At 39.7% G+C, this 19,567-nt stretch overlaps 2 protein-coding genes and 1 non-coding gene across 4 annotated transcripts in view; 2 read left to right on the top strand and 1 right to left on the bottom strand.

Moving 5' to 3' along the window:
- Window positions 1-855: 855 nt before the first annotated feature.
- Window positions 856-6,151, top strand: ranbp1 (RAN binding protein 1). The gene is made up of 6 exons (XM_084729079.1): window positions 856-1,012; window positions 2,827-2,951; window positions 3,114-3,271; window positions 3,968-4,096; window positions 4,312-4,380; window positions 4,928-6,151. The coding sequence occupies exons 1-6, from the start codon at window positions 998-1,000 to the stop codon at window positions 5,074-5,076; spliced, it is 645 nt and encodes a 214-aa protein (XP_084585205.1). The 5' UTR covers window positions 856-997; the 3' UTR covers window positions 5,077-6,151.
- On the top strand, window positions 4,601-4,729 carry LOC146320715 (small nucleolar RNA SNORA77). The gene has a single exon (XR_014771519.1). It is a non-coding gene; the product is annotated as a small nucleolar RNA SNORA77 (small nucleolar RNA).
- A 4,377-nt stretch (window positions 6,152-10,528) lies between the features above and the next one.
- The window catches only part of zdhhc8b (zDHHC palmitoyltransferase 8b), a 96,973-nt gene continuing 87,934 nt past the window's right edge, over window positions 10,529-19,567 (bottom strand). The window contains exons 7-11 of one of the 2 annotated variants that reach the window (XM_084729077.1): window positions 17,967-18,099; window positions 15,054-15,159; window positions 13,842-13,948; window positions 12,473-13,536; window positions 10,529-11,943 (exon numbers count right to left, since the gene is read on the bottom strand). In XM_084729077.1, the coding sequence (XP_084585203.1) occupies window positions 11,811-11,943; window positions 12,473-13,536; window positions 13,842-13,948; window positions 15,054-15,159; window positions 17,967-18,099 (1,543 nt within the window). In that variant the 3' untranslated portion in view covers window positions 10,529-11,810. The remainder of the gene's footprint in view (window positions 11,944-12,472; window positions 13,537-13,841; window positions 13,949-15,053; window positions 15,160-17,966; window positions 18,100-19,567) is intronic. The other variant, XM_084729078.1, reaches the window with a different exon arrangement.

The raw sequence follows: 19,567 nt of genomic DNA, 5'->3' as shown, positions 1-19,567 counted from the left end.
AGACCCCCAGGCTCCAGGTTCACTATGTGGCAAATTGTTCAAGATCATGGAATTTCCACTATTAAAACTATACTGAAACAGCAGGATTAAGGTGGCACCTACACTATTACCTGATTTTGAGGCCCCATTTAATGGAGAAGATCCGAGTTAAAATGTAGTTGAAGGCGTTTATCACTTCAGTTTATTCCCAGGGGTCTATGACACTCTGCCAGGGAGTCAGTTTTCAAATTCATTTGGTTAAATGATCATTTTATAGAAAATATTTATTTATCAATTAATTTATTTTAAAAAGGCTTATAGTTCACTGAATGATCTTTCAATTTTTAGATCTAATATAGTTTAGATTAGGTTTTAATCTTACTATGTATAAATATATGCAGTTTATAAATCTTCCTCCTGCCAGTCAAGAAGGTGTCACACATTAAAAACCAGCTCTCCACATGGGTATTGACCTGGTGTAAAAAATGTTTTAATACATTCCTAATATCTTTCTACTAATAATAATTTCTAATAAAAATAATTTCTCTTGTGTTGGCCTTTCACATAACATAATAAGGTAAGTGTAAAAAAATAGATATAAGTATTTATATATATATGTGTGTATATATATATATATATATATGTGTGTGTGTGTGTGTGTGTGTGTGTGTGTGTGTGTGTATATATATTTCTTAGAAGTATTCATAAAAAGAGTATAGAGTTCCATTTTAAATATCTATATTTTTGTTGTAGATAGATACAGTGCAAGTTGTCAATTTTTTTCTGTATGTATTTAATTGATAGATAGATTAAGTATAATAGTAGTATATAGTGTGCTTGACACAGGCAGCCTCAGAGAGGCGGTGCGCGCGCTGTCACAATGTGGGCGCGGGCATATGTAGGAAATTCGGCGCGCGAAAGCTGTAGCAGGAAGTGAGAGCAGCTGAAAGGGAACGGCGGCCAGTCCGGATTTGAATCTGTCAAACTACTTCTATAATCTACAAACATCTACATTAATATGGCAGACCCGAAGGTGAGGGCACGCATTTCAGGTCATCTAATATACCATGTTCGCTTTGAAACCTGAATTTGGTGACAAACGTGGTATTTTCCATGTCATAATTCGTCAAAGTTAGTAAAGGAAGCTGCGAGCCAGAAATGCCGACAATGATGTTGTCTTTCGTGATGCTAGAAAAGCTCATTTGTGTGATTTCAAGAATTTGGGATGTAATGAAAGCTTGAGAACTTTGTGACAGACAGCTAGAAATGTCCAGTGCAAGATTTTGCACTCTTAAGCGTTTCTTCAGAGTTGACGTTGACGAGCTCGAAAGTACTGTGAAGTGTGCAGCCAGTCAGCATGTTAACATTAGCATCACACTCTGTTCATTACCTGCTTATAGGAGGGAGATGGCACAACACTGTGAACGACTGGACTAAACTGTCTCAGCCATTTGAACAAGATATTTTATAGTCTGCATGTAACCAGCTGACCGAATACAACAGGGTTAACTTAGCCGGGTTTCTTGCCTTTGTCTGCCAAGCACAGTTGCTAACATTAGTTGGCTAATGTTAGCTTTAGTAGCAGGGAGCTGGAGACACTGACTGCGTATTAACACGCAGTTTACTGTAACACCGTTACACTGACTGGCGTGCCAGCTAGCTCAAAAGGCATGCCACTTAATTTAATGTCAAATTAACGACGGTAATGGTTTGTGTCACATCGTGGTGCGAAAAGACAAACGATTAGCTCCCAGCTAGCCTGCTAGTGAAAGGCCTCGTTAACTAGCAAGGCAACTTCACAATGAGTTGTCTTAGAAAAACTAAGTTTAACAAGTATTTGTCAGCGTTAATGAAGTAAATTGCAACTGTGACACAGCCATTCTTAAATATATTCATAAAATCATTCAAGATAGTGTCTTTAATAAATTGTAACTGTTACCCCTACTACGTCTTTTAACATCAGTTGCAGTTAGATAGCTTACCTCTTTTAGCTAAGGCGCAAAGACTTATCGTTACGTTGGGATACAGCTAACAGGCTGTGCTGCTAACTAGTAGCATAATAGCCTAGAACTAGTTTTGCGGCAGAGATTAATTGTTTAATAATTGAATAATCGGTTTGAGGGATTGTTTAGTAAAAATCCAAAATTCTGTGATTTCATCTTAAATGTGAATATTTCTCTGGTTTCTTTATTCCTCTCTGACAGTAAATTAAAAATCAGAAAAGCAAGACAAAACAAAACATATGAGGACATCATCTTAGGCTTTGGGAAACATTTATTGACATTTTTTTTTTTTTAGCATTTTCTGATACTTATAATTATTAATTGAGAAAATAATCGATTAGTTAATCAACTATGAAAATAATTGTTAGTTGCAGCCCTACTGCACATTACCAACTTATTCATATAGGGACTTTCCACACTGTCACAGGCCACAAACTTGCACGCTCTTGTAGATAGCTATCGTCATCCATCTGCAGGTTTTTTTTTTGTTTGAAGGATGTATGTTCTTGTCATATTATTATATATTCAATCTTATACCCATCAACATGAGAACATGCAGCCCCCAACAGAATTAAAGATGCTTGGCTCAGCAACGATGCTTTACTACAGGCTTTGCCAGGTCCCCTTACAAAAGCTATACTTAACCATTGAGCCCCTAAATCCCTCCATTGAAGCATCCATGGCCTGTTGGTCAGTTGTCAGAAGTCACTTTGTTCCAGTGAGTTTCAAAGAATCACACTGAAAGATACCATGTGGCTAATTACTTAAACCTGGCCTATATGTCTGACACATGAGTGGAAGTTGTTTTGGTTGTGGAGAACTCATCCACCGCTTTTCGTTTCAGGAACAGGACGACCATGATACAACTACAGAGGATTCTAATCATGATCCCCACTATGAACCCATTGTGTCCCTTCCTGAGCAGGATGTGAAAACATTAGAAGAAGATGAGGAGGAACTCTTTAAAATGTAAGTTACTTTAATAGACTAAATTGTTCACTCACATGTTATTTGTCAGACACATGTTGTGATCTAATAATACATTTTGCTGGTCAGCATGTGACCGATAGTACCTTGGAGTCTGCACTTGGAGTGGCCTCCTGTTAATGAAGTATGCCACTGTTTTCCCAGGCGGGCTAAACTATATCGTTTTGCCTCTGAGAACGACCCACCAGAGTGGAAGGAGAGAGGAACTGGTGATGTCAAGCTGCTGAAACACAGAGAGAAGGGCACAATCCGCCTCTTGATGAGGAGAGACCGAACCTTGAAGATTTGTGCCAATCATCATGGTGAGTTAAATTGACAAATAGAATTAAATTGCTGTTTTATCTCACCATAAAATAAATTTAATCTAGTCAAAAACAGAACAAATAAACTGTTTATATTAACCCAAATTAAAATAGCTGTTTCCAAAACCAAATCTGTGTCAGACTGCTCTAGTTATGCCATAAAGGTAAAATGTAGTGTAGACACAAAGGTATTTGAAGCATGCCTATACATGTTAATATTATGTACATTTGGCTTCTTATCATAACAAAGATTTGTATATTTTCTGATGAACACATACTGTAGGTACTTGTACTACAGATACTCAGTCAACATGCCATCTTTTTCCTATATAATATTTTAATGATTAAATAACTATCATGGTTACGTTCACTTGACTAGGAATCATTACATTTACATGAGCAGTGAGTTTGGTTGGATATTGTGAATATTTGTATTCTTACAAGCAAATACAAGTACAGTGTAATGGAGGGCAAGAAAACTGTAAGGCAGACTTGTAACAGAGTTGATCATTTTTTCAAGTGTAAAAAAGGGACTACCAATTCTGATAAGAGAAGCAGTACTAAGTAATCATATTGTTTCAATATATAGAATTAGCCATCAGCAAAAAGTCCAGCCAATAGCAGCCTCCATCATGGTATATTCTTACATGTCTGCCTTCTTGTGTTAACCTTGCCCCCCTCTCTTGTCAACTACAGTGACACCTGTAATGGAGCTGAAGCCCAACGCAGGCAGTGACAGGGCATGGGTGTGGAACACACTAGCAGATTATGCTGACGAATGCCCCAAACCTGAACTCCTGGCAATACGCTTTTTAAATTCAGAAAGTAAGTATTGCCACATTTCAGCTAATATTATTTTTGAAGCCCAAACCAGCCTTTCTTTAGATAATTCAGTGTAATGATCACACTGAAGGGATAAACAGTGGTCAGAAGCCTTATTTGTGTTAAGTTTTCCTGTTTTTTACATTTGTCAATACAAGATGATTAAGCACAACAGCATGGTGATGAGAACATATACTAATTTTCTGTTCTGTTTACAGATGCTCAGAAGTTCAAGGTAAAGTTTGATGAGTGCAAAGAGGAGGTCAGAAAACATGTAGATGGAACAGGTATGTGAAACTTTAACTTAAAGCACGTGTAATATGTAAAGTTTGAGATACAGGTGATATGAAAATGATTCCTGGTAAATGAATTAGATAAATGTGAGCTACTTTAAGGAGTAGATTGTTTAATGAGGGGTTGTAATCAGTTTTGCATGGTAATAGATTGACTTATTTTTTTTAGAGCCCCCAAGTAATTAAATCCAAACGTATATTTTATGTCAAGTATGCAGACTCACTCTGTTCTTTGCTGCTCACTCCAGCCTTGAACTTTTTTCGTCTGCTACATGAACATGCAGAATGTAACACTTGACTGGCTTTCTAAAAGGCTGGTGTGACTATGTTCTGCTACATTACAATTCAGATTTCTCACAGGTAAACATTGTTTTCTAATGGCAAAAGATCACAGTCCACCTAAAATTATAAATGAAATATAGTTCTGTACAAAGGTGAGGGATATTCTTAAGGCAGTTGATATGTCAAAATGGCATGAATGTTGTGTTCAAACTTGTTACAGCTTTTTAACTTGACTGCACATTTCACTATTCTGTTACAGGCAACACTGATAGCGCAAACAAAGTGGCAGAGAAGCTGGAGGAACTCTCTGTAAAAGACAAGGCTTCAGAGGGAAAGAAGGAAGGGGACAAAAAGGAGACTGAGAAGGAAGATGAGAAGAAGGAGGTGAAGGCTGAGGAGAAGAATTGAGAACCAAGAACTTGCTTTGCTGATCGTCAATTTATCAGTTTTTCCTCTTTTTCTACAATAGACTCTAAATGAACTGAATTTGGACACTTGCATATTATTAGTTTTTTTATTATCTGTTTTGCCTCAAGATCACAAGTCCTTGATGCCACTGGGGGGAGAAAAAAAAAAAAACAAGATAGTGAATTCCTGAAAAAATAAAACGAAGCCCTTTCCCTGTGCACCATGGAATGCCACACTTTTCATCCTTGTCAACTTCAGTTCAATGTTACTATTAACAAACTGTGAAGAGGCTTGTGATAGTGATAATTCCCACATTGGGGTATTTTTTTTTGTTTTATTTTGAAGCAGAGTTTGTTTGTAGGGAGAGAGGATAATGTAGCCTGCTTGTTAGCAGCACAGGGTCAGGGACCAGGCATTATGGAGGTGCATTGTCGATGTAAAATCCCTCGGTGCATCTCAGTGGGCCTTCTTACCCTGTACACTGTCCATGCTTCCACGGTTAGAAACAGCAAGTCAGGTGACGACTTCTCAGTGGATGCCTTGTAGAAATAATCTTTTCTTGGTTCCTTCTTTGATCAGTTCTGTTGTGAGCTGACTAGAAGAGGAATCCACTCCAGACAGTTGAGGGACATCAGATGCATGCTGCAGTTCGCAGCATCCACTGATAGCTTACTGATGTGAGATCAGATGCACTTAGCTAAGCATTTCTTTTGTTCCTGTTTGTTTTAAATATCTGAAAACCATTATGTCCAAAGTCAACGGTTCATCAGAGTTAGGCGCAGCTATGCTCCGAATTAAGTTCCTCACCAGGGAACCGAGTTTGTATTCTTTAGATCATAACATTCCCAAACTTTAAGCATGTAGAGTATAAGTAACAAAGTGTTCCCTATCTGATGTGTGCTCACCACCCTCTCCTTTTCTTTCCACTAATTGAGTTCTTAACCTTGCCTCTAAAGCGCATCCAAGTGCCAGTGCATCTGTAAATACATGTATATGGATGAAATGTTACTTTTCATTTGCACTCAAATGATTTGAAATGTTTCCTCCACCTTTGAATAAAAGCTGTCAAAGACCACATCTTTGCATTCATAGAAAAATCACTTGTTTCCTGGGATCTCTAATGATAAAACATGCAGTTTTAAATAATACTGCTCTATAGGGGTGTCACAGTTTTCAATATTAAATTGAAAATCAATCAAAATTAGCTCTCAGTATCAGTAATTATCAAATTGGCTTAACGACCACTGCATCACACTTGATATAATACTCTTTGTAAAGAGGAATTTTAAAATGTAAATGACAGCTGTCAGTGCATAAAACCAATGATCTGTTGATCTTAACAAATCAAGACTCAATAGTCTAACAATGTTACCAAAGTCAAATTGAATCATGGATTTGGAAAATCAAATCACCCCTACCACTCCACATATTAACAGGGTTTCTGCAGGGCTTTAAACAGTTTAAAAACTAATAATCTGAATTTTAGGCCTTGATGTTTTAAATGTCTTCAATATGTTGAAAACCAACATGAAATTAATAACTACTATTCGGACTGTGCAGTCTGGACATGGTTTATCATAGTCAAAAACGTGCCACCTTCAAGTGTTGCAAGGACAAGAAAATTTACATTATGCAATTTAGATTTAATTAAGAGCTTAAGAAGATTAACACACTTTTTTTTGCCAGTATGGACATGAAATAGGTCTTGGATTGTGCTCATAAAAAGCTTTTTAAAGTCTCAAGTATAACTTATTGAAACCCTGATTAACACAAGATTGTGTTGAGGGTTGTAGGAGGAGTTGAAACTCAGTCATGTGGTTAATTGCAAACTACTGATCCCACAGAGGCTTGGATTGCATTTAGAGTTTTAAAATCCAACTGTTACACAACATCTGTCGACTAAAGAAACAATGAACTTGATATCAGTGTCAGGTGTCCCACATTGTGTCTTTCCACTCAAAAGAATCAATCTCATTCACTCAAAGAGCTGGAAACTTTATTTACTCTTCTCAGGTCATTGGGAAATATTTCCTCTTCACAAAAATAGGAACGCATGTACATTTATAGTATATTCTATATTTTAATACATATTGAACTTTCTATTTGAGTTTCAGAAAACAAAATCAGCTCATGGCTGATGATACAGATTCATTGCCGACTGTCAGGAATGGTCCCTGACCTGCAGTGATGTCCATCCCTAAAGAGAACATTGGACTAATGGCAGTCATCTTAAAGAGGAATGACATCGATAGTGTTTTGATATGTGGTCAAACCGGGGTCTGAAAGTCATAATAGACTGGGGTATTTTCAGGCAATTCAGCAGCTAACAATCTATTCAGGTGTTGCAACTTGTTACCCATCAGATTTGCTGAAAAAGAAGCCCTGTATACCGCAGCCTTACAACAGAGACAACTTTTAACAATTCAGAAATACATGAGTTGAATAGAGTATCCTGCATTGCCTCACGTTAGTGTGTTCATGCTAAGGCAGCTGGGTGAGACCTTAAAAGGGAGACCAGCCAGAAGATTTCGATAACATCCAGCCTTGTCAGACTCCACCACAGCTACCAGCCTTTACACTGATCTTTGCAGAAAGGAATCAGAGATGGGAAGAAAAAAAGTAATGTAATTTCATAATCGAGCAAGATTATGTATTACCATGTACATTGGCCTTTCTTCCACAATGTTCTGCTGTTAACATTTGAAAGTTCACCCAGTCTTAAAGGAAAAATTCATCACTTTTCATGTGGATGTCCACTTAGCGTTATGAGTAAATGTAGTCAGCTGCAGTATTACATGTCTGTGTGTTGTATTGACCAAGAAAACTGAGTTTTCCTGCTTACAGAGTCATGCAGCATTGCCTGCGTGTACCAGGATGCATTGCATGCAAGCATGTGATTGCCATGCTCTTGGTGCTGTGTATGACCACCCTAACCTATTGCTATTACTATGTTGGCCAAAATAAGGCGTTCTGTGACAAACCTACTCATTTAACTGACCCCCTGGCTTCCCTGAAGCAGAGACAAGAGATTCACTCTGCATTCCAAATTGCATACTTTTTATTTTTCTCTTAGTACATACTGCAGCTTTTAGCACATACCAGTTGGGGCATACTACTTCCTTATAACAATGCATAACAATACACCCGTCACAAAGGATTGTGGGTCAGAATAGTCAGTAAAGCATGCTGGCTTGTATACTGTAAAATGCAACCAGATGCAGTGGGACATCCTGGTATTCTTGGCATACTGCATTTGACATAATCTGTTTTGGGACATATTAAATCTTTTCCTGGCATACTACATAGTGTGGTAATATGTGTATTGGAACGCACAGCCAAGCTGGAATAGCATGTAGTTCTTCCTTGCATCCAGTGACATGACTGAATACAGGAAGAAGAACAGATTTTGCAGTGGAAGAACAGTGTTTTCTCACTCAATATAACACGCACTGAGGAATTTATTGATTCAGCTGACTACACTTATCATCAACACTGACTGGACAGCCACACGAAAAGTGTTGAATTTCCCCTTTAAGTTGCTTTAAGTGTCACTCCTGCTGCTCAATACAAACACTAATGATATTTCATTGTCCCGTAGTGTACAATAGTGTTTAAACTTGCCACACTTCAGTGTGTACAAAACATAGCTTTTCCTCTCAAAAGGCAACAATGGTTTATTCTTGATGTGAATGTGGCTGAACCAAAATCTACCACTTTACATCCATGTACTTAGATATCACCAGTTCATTTTTGTTGTCAAAAGTCATAAATGTTATGATACTACAAGAAAAAAAAAAGTTCAATTTTGACTCTCTGAGCGGCAGGTAATACTGGAGCTGTACCAGACAGCTGCTGCAAATGGATTCATTTGACATTTTCCGTCTTCATGGTGTCTCTGTGACACTGTCACTTGTTTACTGTCTTTGAGAAATGAAGGGGTGTGGAGCCACTTTTGGCACTGAAAGCTCAAGGCAGCTTCTATTGAAAGCCCAATCCTTGACCCGCATACAGCACACGCTGACAATTCAATGCCATCACGTGACTGTTCGCAAGTCAAAAGATTGGGACTTGAATATTTCACTTCCTCAAATCACACATCTTTTAATTACATTTCATCATACATTTTTTTTACACTGCAAGGTAGAACAAGCTATATTTACTTTATGGATTTTACCCATTATCACAATCTCATTTATTTACTGAATTTATAATTTATCAACACAAAACTCCACTCAAAAATAAAACATCCATTCCAGGCTTAATTATCTGTATAAAAAAGATGTATCAAACATAGTTTTTGAAAGGTTGGGTATATAAAAAGGAAACAAACCGATTAAAAAACTACAAAATAATGAATGGGCAACCAGTTATATTCATTTTACTACATGGGACAATGGCTTGTTTCACTACACCTTTCCATTCCTATGATTATAACACAAACATAACTTACATACTAAACAAGTTTTCTTCTTTTTTTCTTCAGACAAAACATAAACAGAAAAGTTGTTTTGGTTGTGCAAGGCTGGCCTCGTTCTGAAATCGGTGAGAACCGTTGGGATGAGGTATTCTGATCTTTCAGAACGCTAATTATATGCCCAGCACTTGTGTTATGTTGAAATCACCAAACTGAACGTCACTTGAACAAACAGAAGCCTCTGATAATGATGTACTGCACCTTTGTGAAGGGAATAAAGCGGGCTAAGCGATACTCGAGCCCTAAAAATCTGCACTCCACTAAGACAAAGAAAGAGACATTCATAAAGTATGAATTAATATCAACTAGCATCTCTGTTGGTTGCATTCATTCCTGAGAAGTGTCTTTTAGACAAAGAAGGAATTAAGGTTTATTTTACCTTTTTTTTATATCAAACCCAAAGTCCAAAAAAGTTGGGACACTGCCTAAAACATAAATAAAAACAGAACGCCATGATTTGCAAATCCTTTTTGACCTATATTCAATTGAGTACAATACAAAGACAAGTTTTCAAACACTTTCCAAAAAGTTGGGATGGGCAACAAAAGAGTAAGGAGTTTGGGGATTTCACTATTCAGAATTCATATCATTAAAAGATTTAGAGAATCTGGAGAAATACCTAAACATAAGGGGCAAGGCTGAAAAACAACACTGAATGCCTGTGAGTTCTGATCCCTCAGGTGACACTGCATTAAAAAACGACTTGGTTGCATTAAAGATATTACTACATGGTCTTGGAAAAACCATTGTTACTAAACACAGTTCGTCACTGCATCTCCAAATGCAAGTTAAGATTCTATCATGCGAAGCCAAAGACATATATCAACAACACCCAGAAACACTGAAAACTCTTCTGGGCCTGACCTCATCGCCGAAAAGCGATTTGCACATTTGCACAAGCCACATTTCAAAATATTGTTGTCCATTGTGTCCTCTGAGCTAAAGAAGACAAGGACCAGCCAGACTGTTTCAGCACAAAGGTTAAAAGTCAGCATCTGTGATGGTATGGGGTGTGTTAATGCCCATGGCATCATGGATAACTGTCACAGATGTGAAGGCCCTGTTAATGCTAAATGGCACACACAGGATTTGGAGCAACATGTGCTGCCATCCAGACATGCTTTTCTGGGACGTCCCTGCTTATTTCACCAAGAATATGTTACAACAGCATGGCTTAGTAGTAAAAGAGTTGGAGTAATAGACTGGCCTGCCTGCAGTCCAGACCTGTCTTCTATTGAAAATGTGTGGTGTATTATGAAGCACAAAATACAACAACAGAGACCACAGAATCATATATCAAGCAAGAATGCGAAAGTTCACTTTCAGAACTTCAAAAATTAGTATCCTCAGTTCCCAAATGCCTACTGAGTGGTGTTGAAAAAATGATGTAACACAGTGGTAAACATGCCCTCATGCTAATAAAATTGATCAGTTGAACATTAAATATCTTTGTACCGTATTCAATTGAACACGGTCTACTTTTTATTCACGTTTTTCACGGCATCCCAACTTTTTTGGAATTATGGTTCACACAAGCAAGCCTTTCTCAGTTCATTTGGAATGCAACCACCAGACATAATTCAACTTTCCCCTCTTGATATCCCCTTTCCCAACTTCTCATCTCACTTGTCTTGTGTTGTCTGCAGTTGCAGTTGGTGCTGCCCTAACCGATCTGTCCTCCATCACTTCTCAAACCTGTACAACTCCAACAAATACGCTGGAGATGACATGAACAGTACAAGTTAATGTGAAGCACCTTGACTTCTGACTCGGAAGTCTTCTCACAGAGGTCCATGGTGAGGATGTCAGAGTTAAATTCATCTGTAGTGTTTTTTTTTTTTTTTTGTTTGTTTGTTTTTTTCAGCCTTCAGCACTTGTCTGTGACATTTTGAACAACATACGCTTCATGACCACAGCTGAGAGACAACAGTAATAACATTGACAATCTGTTGGACGGTCCACTCTTACCACCAAGATGATGAGCCACAAAATGTTAATGACGAGACACCCCTCACGCATAAAGCCTGCAGCGGTATCAACTGACAACCAACCCTTCAGGTACAAACACACACGTGCATTTGGCTAGACAGACCCACAACAGCGCAAACAGATCCTCTGATTGGATAATAACTCCAAAGCAGGGAGTGCTATGTTGCGCTGACTGGCTGTAATCTAGACTTCACAAACATTAACAGAGAGGAGAGAATCTCTTTGTAGCTGGGTGGCTGTTGTCGTTGGGAGGTGGATACGGTGTCCCTGTTCACACTGATATCTCATACGTGGTGCCTCCTACGCCTGTCACCTTTTTGACATTACTGTGGCGACTGGGGCTGACAGTGGTACCCGGGGCACTGGGGTGGCAATCCATCTGCCCGTTAACTTTCATGGCCTCTCTGAGTGGAAAGAGAAGAAAAGAGAAGATTATTCAACACAAAGAGCCAAAGAGATTCAACACAAGTCAATCAAAGTTTGTGGCAGCATGCACAGATTAGTTTTATGGAGACGTGACACGTTTAAATGACAAAAACAGAACAGCAGTATGGGCGGTTAGTTGTAAGTGTACTTGTTAGTGATGTGAAAGGCTCGGAAATGTTAAACGAATTGGTGAAAAGCATGCAAAAGAAAAAGAAATGAGTGGTTACACAGCTTTATTCATCTGACATTTGTGAAATAATACAAAAAGTGATATTTTGCTAGAAAGGCAAACATAAATCATAACAGAACATGTAAGAATTCACACCAGACAGTACTTAATATGAATAAATGGACATGACAGTTGGACAAATACACAAACGCTACACATTGCCTTCGGACTAGTACACTAGTGCCCGTAAATTGCTGGCTGTGTCCAGCAGAAGAAGCCCAGCAGTCCAGCTCAGTACAATGCATGCAGTCCCACAGGGGCAATGTTAGGATTCATACCTTGGGCCCCCCAGACGAGGTGAGTCTGTCCTCTCATGGGCACTGATGTACGAGAGTTTCTGGTGGGAGTAGGAGGGGGATCGGGGCATAGCAGGGGAGTGTGGCTGGTGGGCTGGGGAGCGATAGGGGCCCTCAGGGGCAGTGGCCCTGCTGTGGCTGCTGTTGCTGCTACTGTGATCTGTGTGCAGGGAGGTGGATGAAGTCCTAGGGGCACGGCCCAGCGTAGAGCCAGCATGGCGCAACACAGGGGTTCGTTGCCCATAGCTCACCAACCCGACCCCCATCAGGTTGTCTCTGGAGCCTCCATAGGCTGGGGGTGTTGGGCCTCTGGAGCCAGGGCCACGGGGCCCGTCTTGGTAGCAAGTGTTGGGGGGTAGGCCATAACCCCCATCAAACACGCCAGAGTCCTGGGCATAGATATGGGTCTGGGAGCGCCCATGCAGCATCTGCCGCTTCTCCCTCTCCTCCATCTCCTTTCGCTCCTGGATGGAGGCCATGATGGTCTGGGAAAGGTTGTCATAGCGGACTGGAGATGGGTCCCTGTCCCTTGAGTGAGGGGACTGCCTTCCCACCCTGGGTGGCAACACCGGACTGTAGGTGGGGGCACCCTGGTGCCTCTGCATTTCAGGTTCTCGGATGTGGCACATTTTGGTGGGCAGGTAGGGCGAGTGGAACCCCATGGAGGGCATACCACGATGGGCCATACACTCACTGGCAGTGGCTGGGGAGATGCTGGGGTTTAACAGGCTGTCATAAGACAGGCTGCCATTGCGGTTGGAGAGAGTGTTGGGTGAGAAGACACTCTTGTACGGGGTGGAAGTGACTGTCTGCGGTTGCAGGGCTGGGAGCTGGCCCTTCTCCGGACGGCGGTGACCCTGCTTCAGGCTGAGAGACCGCGAGTTGATGGGGTCTGAATCCAGCTGGAGGGGAGAAGACTGGAAGGTGCGGTGGAGGGGAGCATTGGTGTACTCCGGCAGGTCCAAGTTCGGCTCAGATCGGTAGTCATGACCACGGACACCCTCTTCCAAGATGGCTGAGGTCTTCCGTTCATCTGGCATGACAATCTGAGGAGCAAACAGCAGAATGACACATCAAATTTAATTGATCCTGGGTTTAGATTCCAGATGGGCACCCATTTGACCCAGTTCCTTTGACGACACACCCATGCTCTCACAAGAAGAAAACAGGAACACAGGAAACCAGATGGGTGGCCCATCACCGAAGTCATTGTCCTTAACAACTGCTACTGGAGCTTTTGGACCAGGCAATGAACCCCCTGGCTATTAGAGAGGATCTACTAATCATAGCATAAAACAATTAACATTAAGAATGTACCTCATGCATGAGCGCTAAACAAATCATGCCTTACCTTCTCTCCAGCAGCATGATAGTGGACTTTGGGCATGGTGCCAAAGGACGGCCTGAATTTGTACATGGCTGGTGTGGCAGGGTGGGTCTTGCCGGAGAGAGAACTCTCTACAACACACATGGAAAGAAGACCAGAGTTAACAATGTAGATAATAGAAATTAGACCATTATACCAACTCTGATTGAAAGTTATTTCTGGGAGAAAAGACAAGACCTGAGAGCTGAATTCTATTATCAGAGTAAAGAGGCTGCAGGTATTGAAACCAAAACCATCACCATTCTGACAAGATGAAAATGAATTGGAGTGAGTGGGCAGTCAGATGGTGAGAGTCCATTCTGTAACTGATATCTAACACATCTGATCCTGCACCAGCCAGCTGTCCATCTTTGACAAACTGCCTTATCCTTGGGCACAGTCTGACACCCCAAGGTGCTTCTTCGCAAGTAGCTGCTTATGTGCTCTAGTGCGTGAGTGTCTCTAAAGTCATATGCAAAGAACAGTCCCCTGAATTGCTTTAAAAAAAGAGGGAAGCCTTTTAGATCAGCTGCAGTACTCTGAAGAACCACTAGGCAGTGGTACTGCTCCATGGAAGGGCAGCAAGGGTTCACTCCCTGACATAATGCACCATGACACTGGAGATCCTCTAGAGGGAACCTGCTGTTGTAGGTCCAAAACGAAACATTATTGACACATCATATTATTGATTGCAACAGTGTAAAGACTGCAACACCGTTAGCTGTAAAAGCACCATCAAAATAGAATCTGTCACGGTTCCTAATTTACGCAGATTACTTCCGAAGGCAATCAGTCAGAGTCCTCGTTCTAGACCATATTCCTCTCCCACCCTTCCATTTGTCACAGCTCTGTTGCTACACACCACAAAATAAAAAGGTGGTGATTCATGCCGCAATTGTTCACTTTGAAATCTCTCCATTGTAACACAAATCTGGAGCTGATTCAGTGAACGGGGCTTGCCTTCTCACTACAAATCACGCCTATTCTCCAACCCAGCAAAAACAAGACCATTGACCTGCCACTGGGACGGGCATTTATCACACTAAACTAGCGCCAAGGCACACCGGTGATGTACAGAGGGAGTTTGGGGAATTGCTGTTTGGTGCAGCCCTGACAGCAAAGAGAAATGGGACTGATGATGAATGACAGGAGAGTTGCTGGTGAACACGCGGAGGGCTGTGTTCCTGCGTTCCTTACCTTCACTGGAGGTCAGCTGGCTTTTTAGCTGGTTGTACCTGTCAGCTTTGGGCGGCAGCGGTGGCTGGGTTTCTTTGTCGTCCAAGCCGTCCAGGCTGCTTTTGGACTACAGGGAGGACAGCAGGGCATTAAAAAGCATCCAGAGCAGGTGGGGGAAATGACAGATGAAATAGAGAAGTGCATGTGTTGGTGTTGGGGATTCACCAGCACAACTCACACAGATGGTTGCAGAGGAGCAAAGCTGCACCAGGCAGCTGCTCTACTTGAGCCTAAATTTATTCTTTTTTGAGGCTAATGGCATGGAAATGATGAAAGCAAATTATCTCGGAGTTGGATTAACAATTTTTTAAATAGAGTATTAATTTATTCATCATAAAAGAGTACTCAACTGATTTAGCCTTTCATTTCTGTAGCAATCAAACTCCTGATGAAGTGTAAAAAAAGGAACAAAATCAATGCAGCACAAACAGATATTGTGTTCTTTATTCCACACATTCTTCTGTCCTTTGAAATTTTCATTCTGGGACAGAATAACTGGTTTGTTCACGTTAATTTAAGTTCAAATTAATACTGAATGTTTGCCAAATGAGACAGTGTCTGTTTACCATCTGTAAGAAATCATTAATCATCTTTTAGAGGCAGTAGGTGTTTATAACAGCTAAACTGAACAATATGTTAATAGAGTCAGGCAGGCTGAAGGTAGGCAGTGACTGAACTCAAACTTCTGAGTGTGTATTTTTAGATCAGTGTGTTTTTGTTTTCATTTTTCCCTGGCCTGTAGTGCTGTTTATCCATCTAGACTTTTTTGATGTGAGTTGCAGAGTTTTTGAGATATCAGCTGTAGAGATGTCAGCCTTCTCTCCAGTATAATCAGATGAGATTGCACTCAACTGGCGGTGCCCAAAGCACCAAAACATTCATTTGAAAAATTCAAAAACAGTGTCTTTTTCCAAAAATCATGACTCAGTCACTCAAGATAATCCACAGATCTTGTTGTGAGCAGTTAGAATCTAAAGTAGTTCCTACATGAAACTGCTCACAACAAGGTCTGTGGATTATTTTGCACAATCAGGTAACGATTTCTGTAAAAGAGACATTGCTGTTGAGTTTTTCAAATTTATTTTTTTGCACCCTGAGCACCACAGGACTAGGTCCATTATACTGAAGAGAAGGCAGACATCTCTAAAGCCGATATCTCCAAAACTAAGACGACTGACATCAGAACGGTAAAGAGGAAATATATGTACTTTTGATTTTGGGGTGAACTGTCCCTTTAATAGGATCATAGCCTTAGCGTTATTTAATATACCATTTATAGCTCCTACTCACTATTTGGACTGCAGTGCTCATTTCTGGATCCGCAGTTATTAGATATTGCTCTTTTAATTTTGCAGAACTTGAAGATAAAAAAAAATAATTGAATTTATAGGGTTACTCTTAAAGGGAATAGGATGGCACAGCTGGAGCTCTCTATAGTCTCTATAACCTTATGCCAAGACACAAAATATTATTGGCTGGTTAAGTCTACCAGAGAAAATTAGTGTTTTATTATAAATATTTGTGGTTATCTGTCCTTCTCAGTGGTGTTTTTAGTTATTTTCTTGCTTGTTTACCTGCTTAGAATGTTATACATAGAAACTATGTGTACACAATGTGGTGACTTCATATATTTTATGTATATGCGTGGCTATTTCTGTGTATATCATCATGGATGATGTAGGAAATTGGCAGAAATATTGAATTCCATTGTATCTGAGTGCTGTTAGTTTTATGTCTATAATGGTCATGGGATTCTGGGGTAGGAGGGGGGATGGGGTTGTGATGAATGGATATGTTGTTCTTGTAGTTTTGTTTATGTCTGTTTGTTGCTCTTATGTCTATTTTGGTGTTTGTGTTCTTATCCAAGTATTACCTTGTAAGGCTGCAGCTAGTAATTATTTTCTTTCCTAAGTGATTTGCTGATAATTTTCATGATTGATCAATCAACCGTTTAGTTTTTTGAGTGCATAAAAATGATGAAAAATGTTTATCGCAAATTCGCAGAGATTAAAGTGATGTCTTTGGATTGCTTATTTTGTCTAGGCAGCAGTCTGAAACCCAAAGAGTCATCATTTGTTGTCACAGATGACAGGGAAGGGCAAATCCTTGCATTCAGGAAGCTGAAGCCAGCAGATGCTTGACATTTTTGCTTGAAAAATGACATGAAGTGATCGATCGATTATCAAAATAGCTGACAATTAATCTTCTCACGACTGTCTGATGGATTAGTTGACTAATCGTTGCAGCTCTGCTGCCGTGATTCATCATGTCAGGTTTAGAAAGTGGGTTGGAAGGAAGAAAACAAAGGAAATAGGAGGCAAAGAAACTGTTGTATTATATTTTGCATTGTGTCATTTTGTGACTGTGAGGTTGCCTCTCCTACCTTAAATAAAGAATGAACGATCACAAAAAAGGATGCTTTACTTTTTCTGGATTTTGTTCTTTAGCCTGGTGAGATCAGTGTTTTTCAACAAACAGACAAAATTTTCCATGGCTTTAAAAACCATGAATTACCAATATCAAGCAATTATCAAGCAATTTTCAACTCTCTGATAGTTGATTTTCATAATAAATGGCATGAAATGAAACAAGTCACCACCTATCTGTGAGTCACTGATATATCTGACTTTATGAAATACCATATCCTTTTATGAGTTACCTTGTGTATGAGTCTGTATTAAAATGGGAACCTAGCAACAGAACTGGGTATACACCATGTTTATACACATTTGTGACATGAGACTATGGGAATAAACAGGAGAAAATGCGTACACCAGTGGAGAAGAGGGACTAAATGTAGGTCAGATGGATGATGTTGGATGAATAACAGGAAAATAACAGCGAGAAGCTCTGGAGTAAATGTGAACAACTCACCTTGGAGCTGATGATGGTGCTGTGGATGCCGTTGTCGCTCACCTTGATGGTGATCTGCCTGTCTGACAGGTCAGGTCTGATGAAGGGGGGCTGAATTTTGACATGGGGCTTTTTCCTGGGGTCCAGCATGTACCTGCACAAAAGTGAGCAACAGGTATGAACAAACAGGGCTTTTTTTATTGTCACCTCACATCACTTAATAAATTTTAGTATAGACTAGAGGTCAGATTTACCACTGCATTTGAAATGCTTAGTGCTACAGTGTCTGCTGCCTCACTGGAAACTTCCAGGATGAAGATGCAGCCAAACCAGTATGTAATGTACTCTTAAACTGTTTCCACCAAAGTTTAGTCCCAGGAACTATTTTTTAAGCATTAAAGGGCCATTCAGCCTGTTGTTGTTTGCGTTCCGTCCGCGAAAGTAGACAAATAAGTCTACTTTATGTATAAAAAAAGTGACAGATTTTTGCACGAAACTGAACAGCAACTTTGTTGTCGGGCTATCTGCATTATGCTTTCTTTTGTAACTCTTTGTTGCTGTGTCAAAGCACAATGAACAAAAAATAAGATAGTTTTGAGCTGCAGCTTTTTAAAAATGGTGGCTGAAATAAAATGCTGTGAGTGCTCAACCAATCCGAAATGTCCAGCGCCGCAAACATGTCTTGTGCTTGAGACTCGAACTTCTCACGTCATCTGTCTGACACTTAGTACTACATGGAAGACGTCTTTAAGTTGCAACATTGTTAAACTCTTTTTGAAGAACTGTAAAAAATATATATTGGTCAGCTTGTTTTTTTTTTTTTTTTTTTAGTTTTCTCGGCAGCATTTTATGTGTATTTGATCCCCTCTTAAGTTCAATATTTATGCATATATTTTGTTCTTACTATGTTTTTTATGTATAGTTATTTATAATATTTTAAAAAATACTGGTGAAAGTTCACTGTTTGATAGTAGGGAGGGAATTTTTTTTATCAGTATCACATGAAAAGTCCAGTATTGATTGGGCTGTAGTACATATATGTACAGTAGATGTATGTACACCTATATATGAAACATATGGAGATGTACACAAAACAGCTAACACTACTAATGTTATTTCAGTATTCTTCTCCTACTTATATACATACAGCACTTTATACTCCACTTTCCACCCATATCGGCTTTCCGGACAATGATGAAATTAGTTAAGCACTTCGCATAATCCCATTTGGCGAGTTACACAGTGTAAAACAGACATTTCAAACATGGCTTCCTGACAGAAAACCAGCCTTTAAGTGAGTCTTACAGGGTTTTTTTTCATAATTAAAAAGGCTGTCACTGTGATTTCTTTTAATGTTTAATGGCTGGTGTGGAAACTTGGGGAGTAAAATGTCTGGTGTACTTTCTGAGCAGCCTGTACATATTTCAGATAATCACCCCCTTAATGTTACTTAGTGAGTGTCACTATTTGCTGTAAGATTAAAGAAAAACTATTGTAATAATAAAAATGAACAAGCATTTATAGAGCTCAGCTTGCTTTATGCCAGAAAATGTACTGCACTGTTCATAGACTAAGCTGTACTGAATGGATGAGACAGATGTTACCAAGCCTTCCATTAGAAA

This window comes from Lutjanus erythropterus, chromosome 10, assembly GCF_056507025.1.
Source record: "Lutjanus erythropterus isolate fLutEry1 chromosome 10, fLutEry1.hap2, whole genome shotgun sequence".
In the NCBI taxonomy this organism is placed as follows: Eukaryota; Metazoa; Chordata; class Actinopteri; order Lutjaniformes; family Lutjanidae; genus Lutjanus; species Lutjanus erythropterus.
This window is presented reverse-complemented; position numbering and strand designations above follow the sequence as displayed.

Coding starts and splice junctions, on each gene's coding strand:
- ranbp1 (XM_084729079.1), top strand. Junction 3,272..3,967: donor GATTTGTGCCAATCATCATG/GTGAGTTAAATT, acceptor TGTCAACTACAG/TGACACCTGTAATGGAGCTG. Junction 4,097..4,311: donor ACGCTTTTTAAATTCAGAAA/GTAAGTATTGCC, acceptor TTCTGTTTACAG/ATGCTCAGAAGTTCAAGGTA.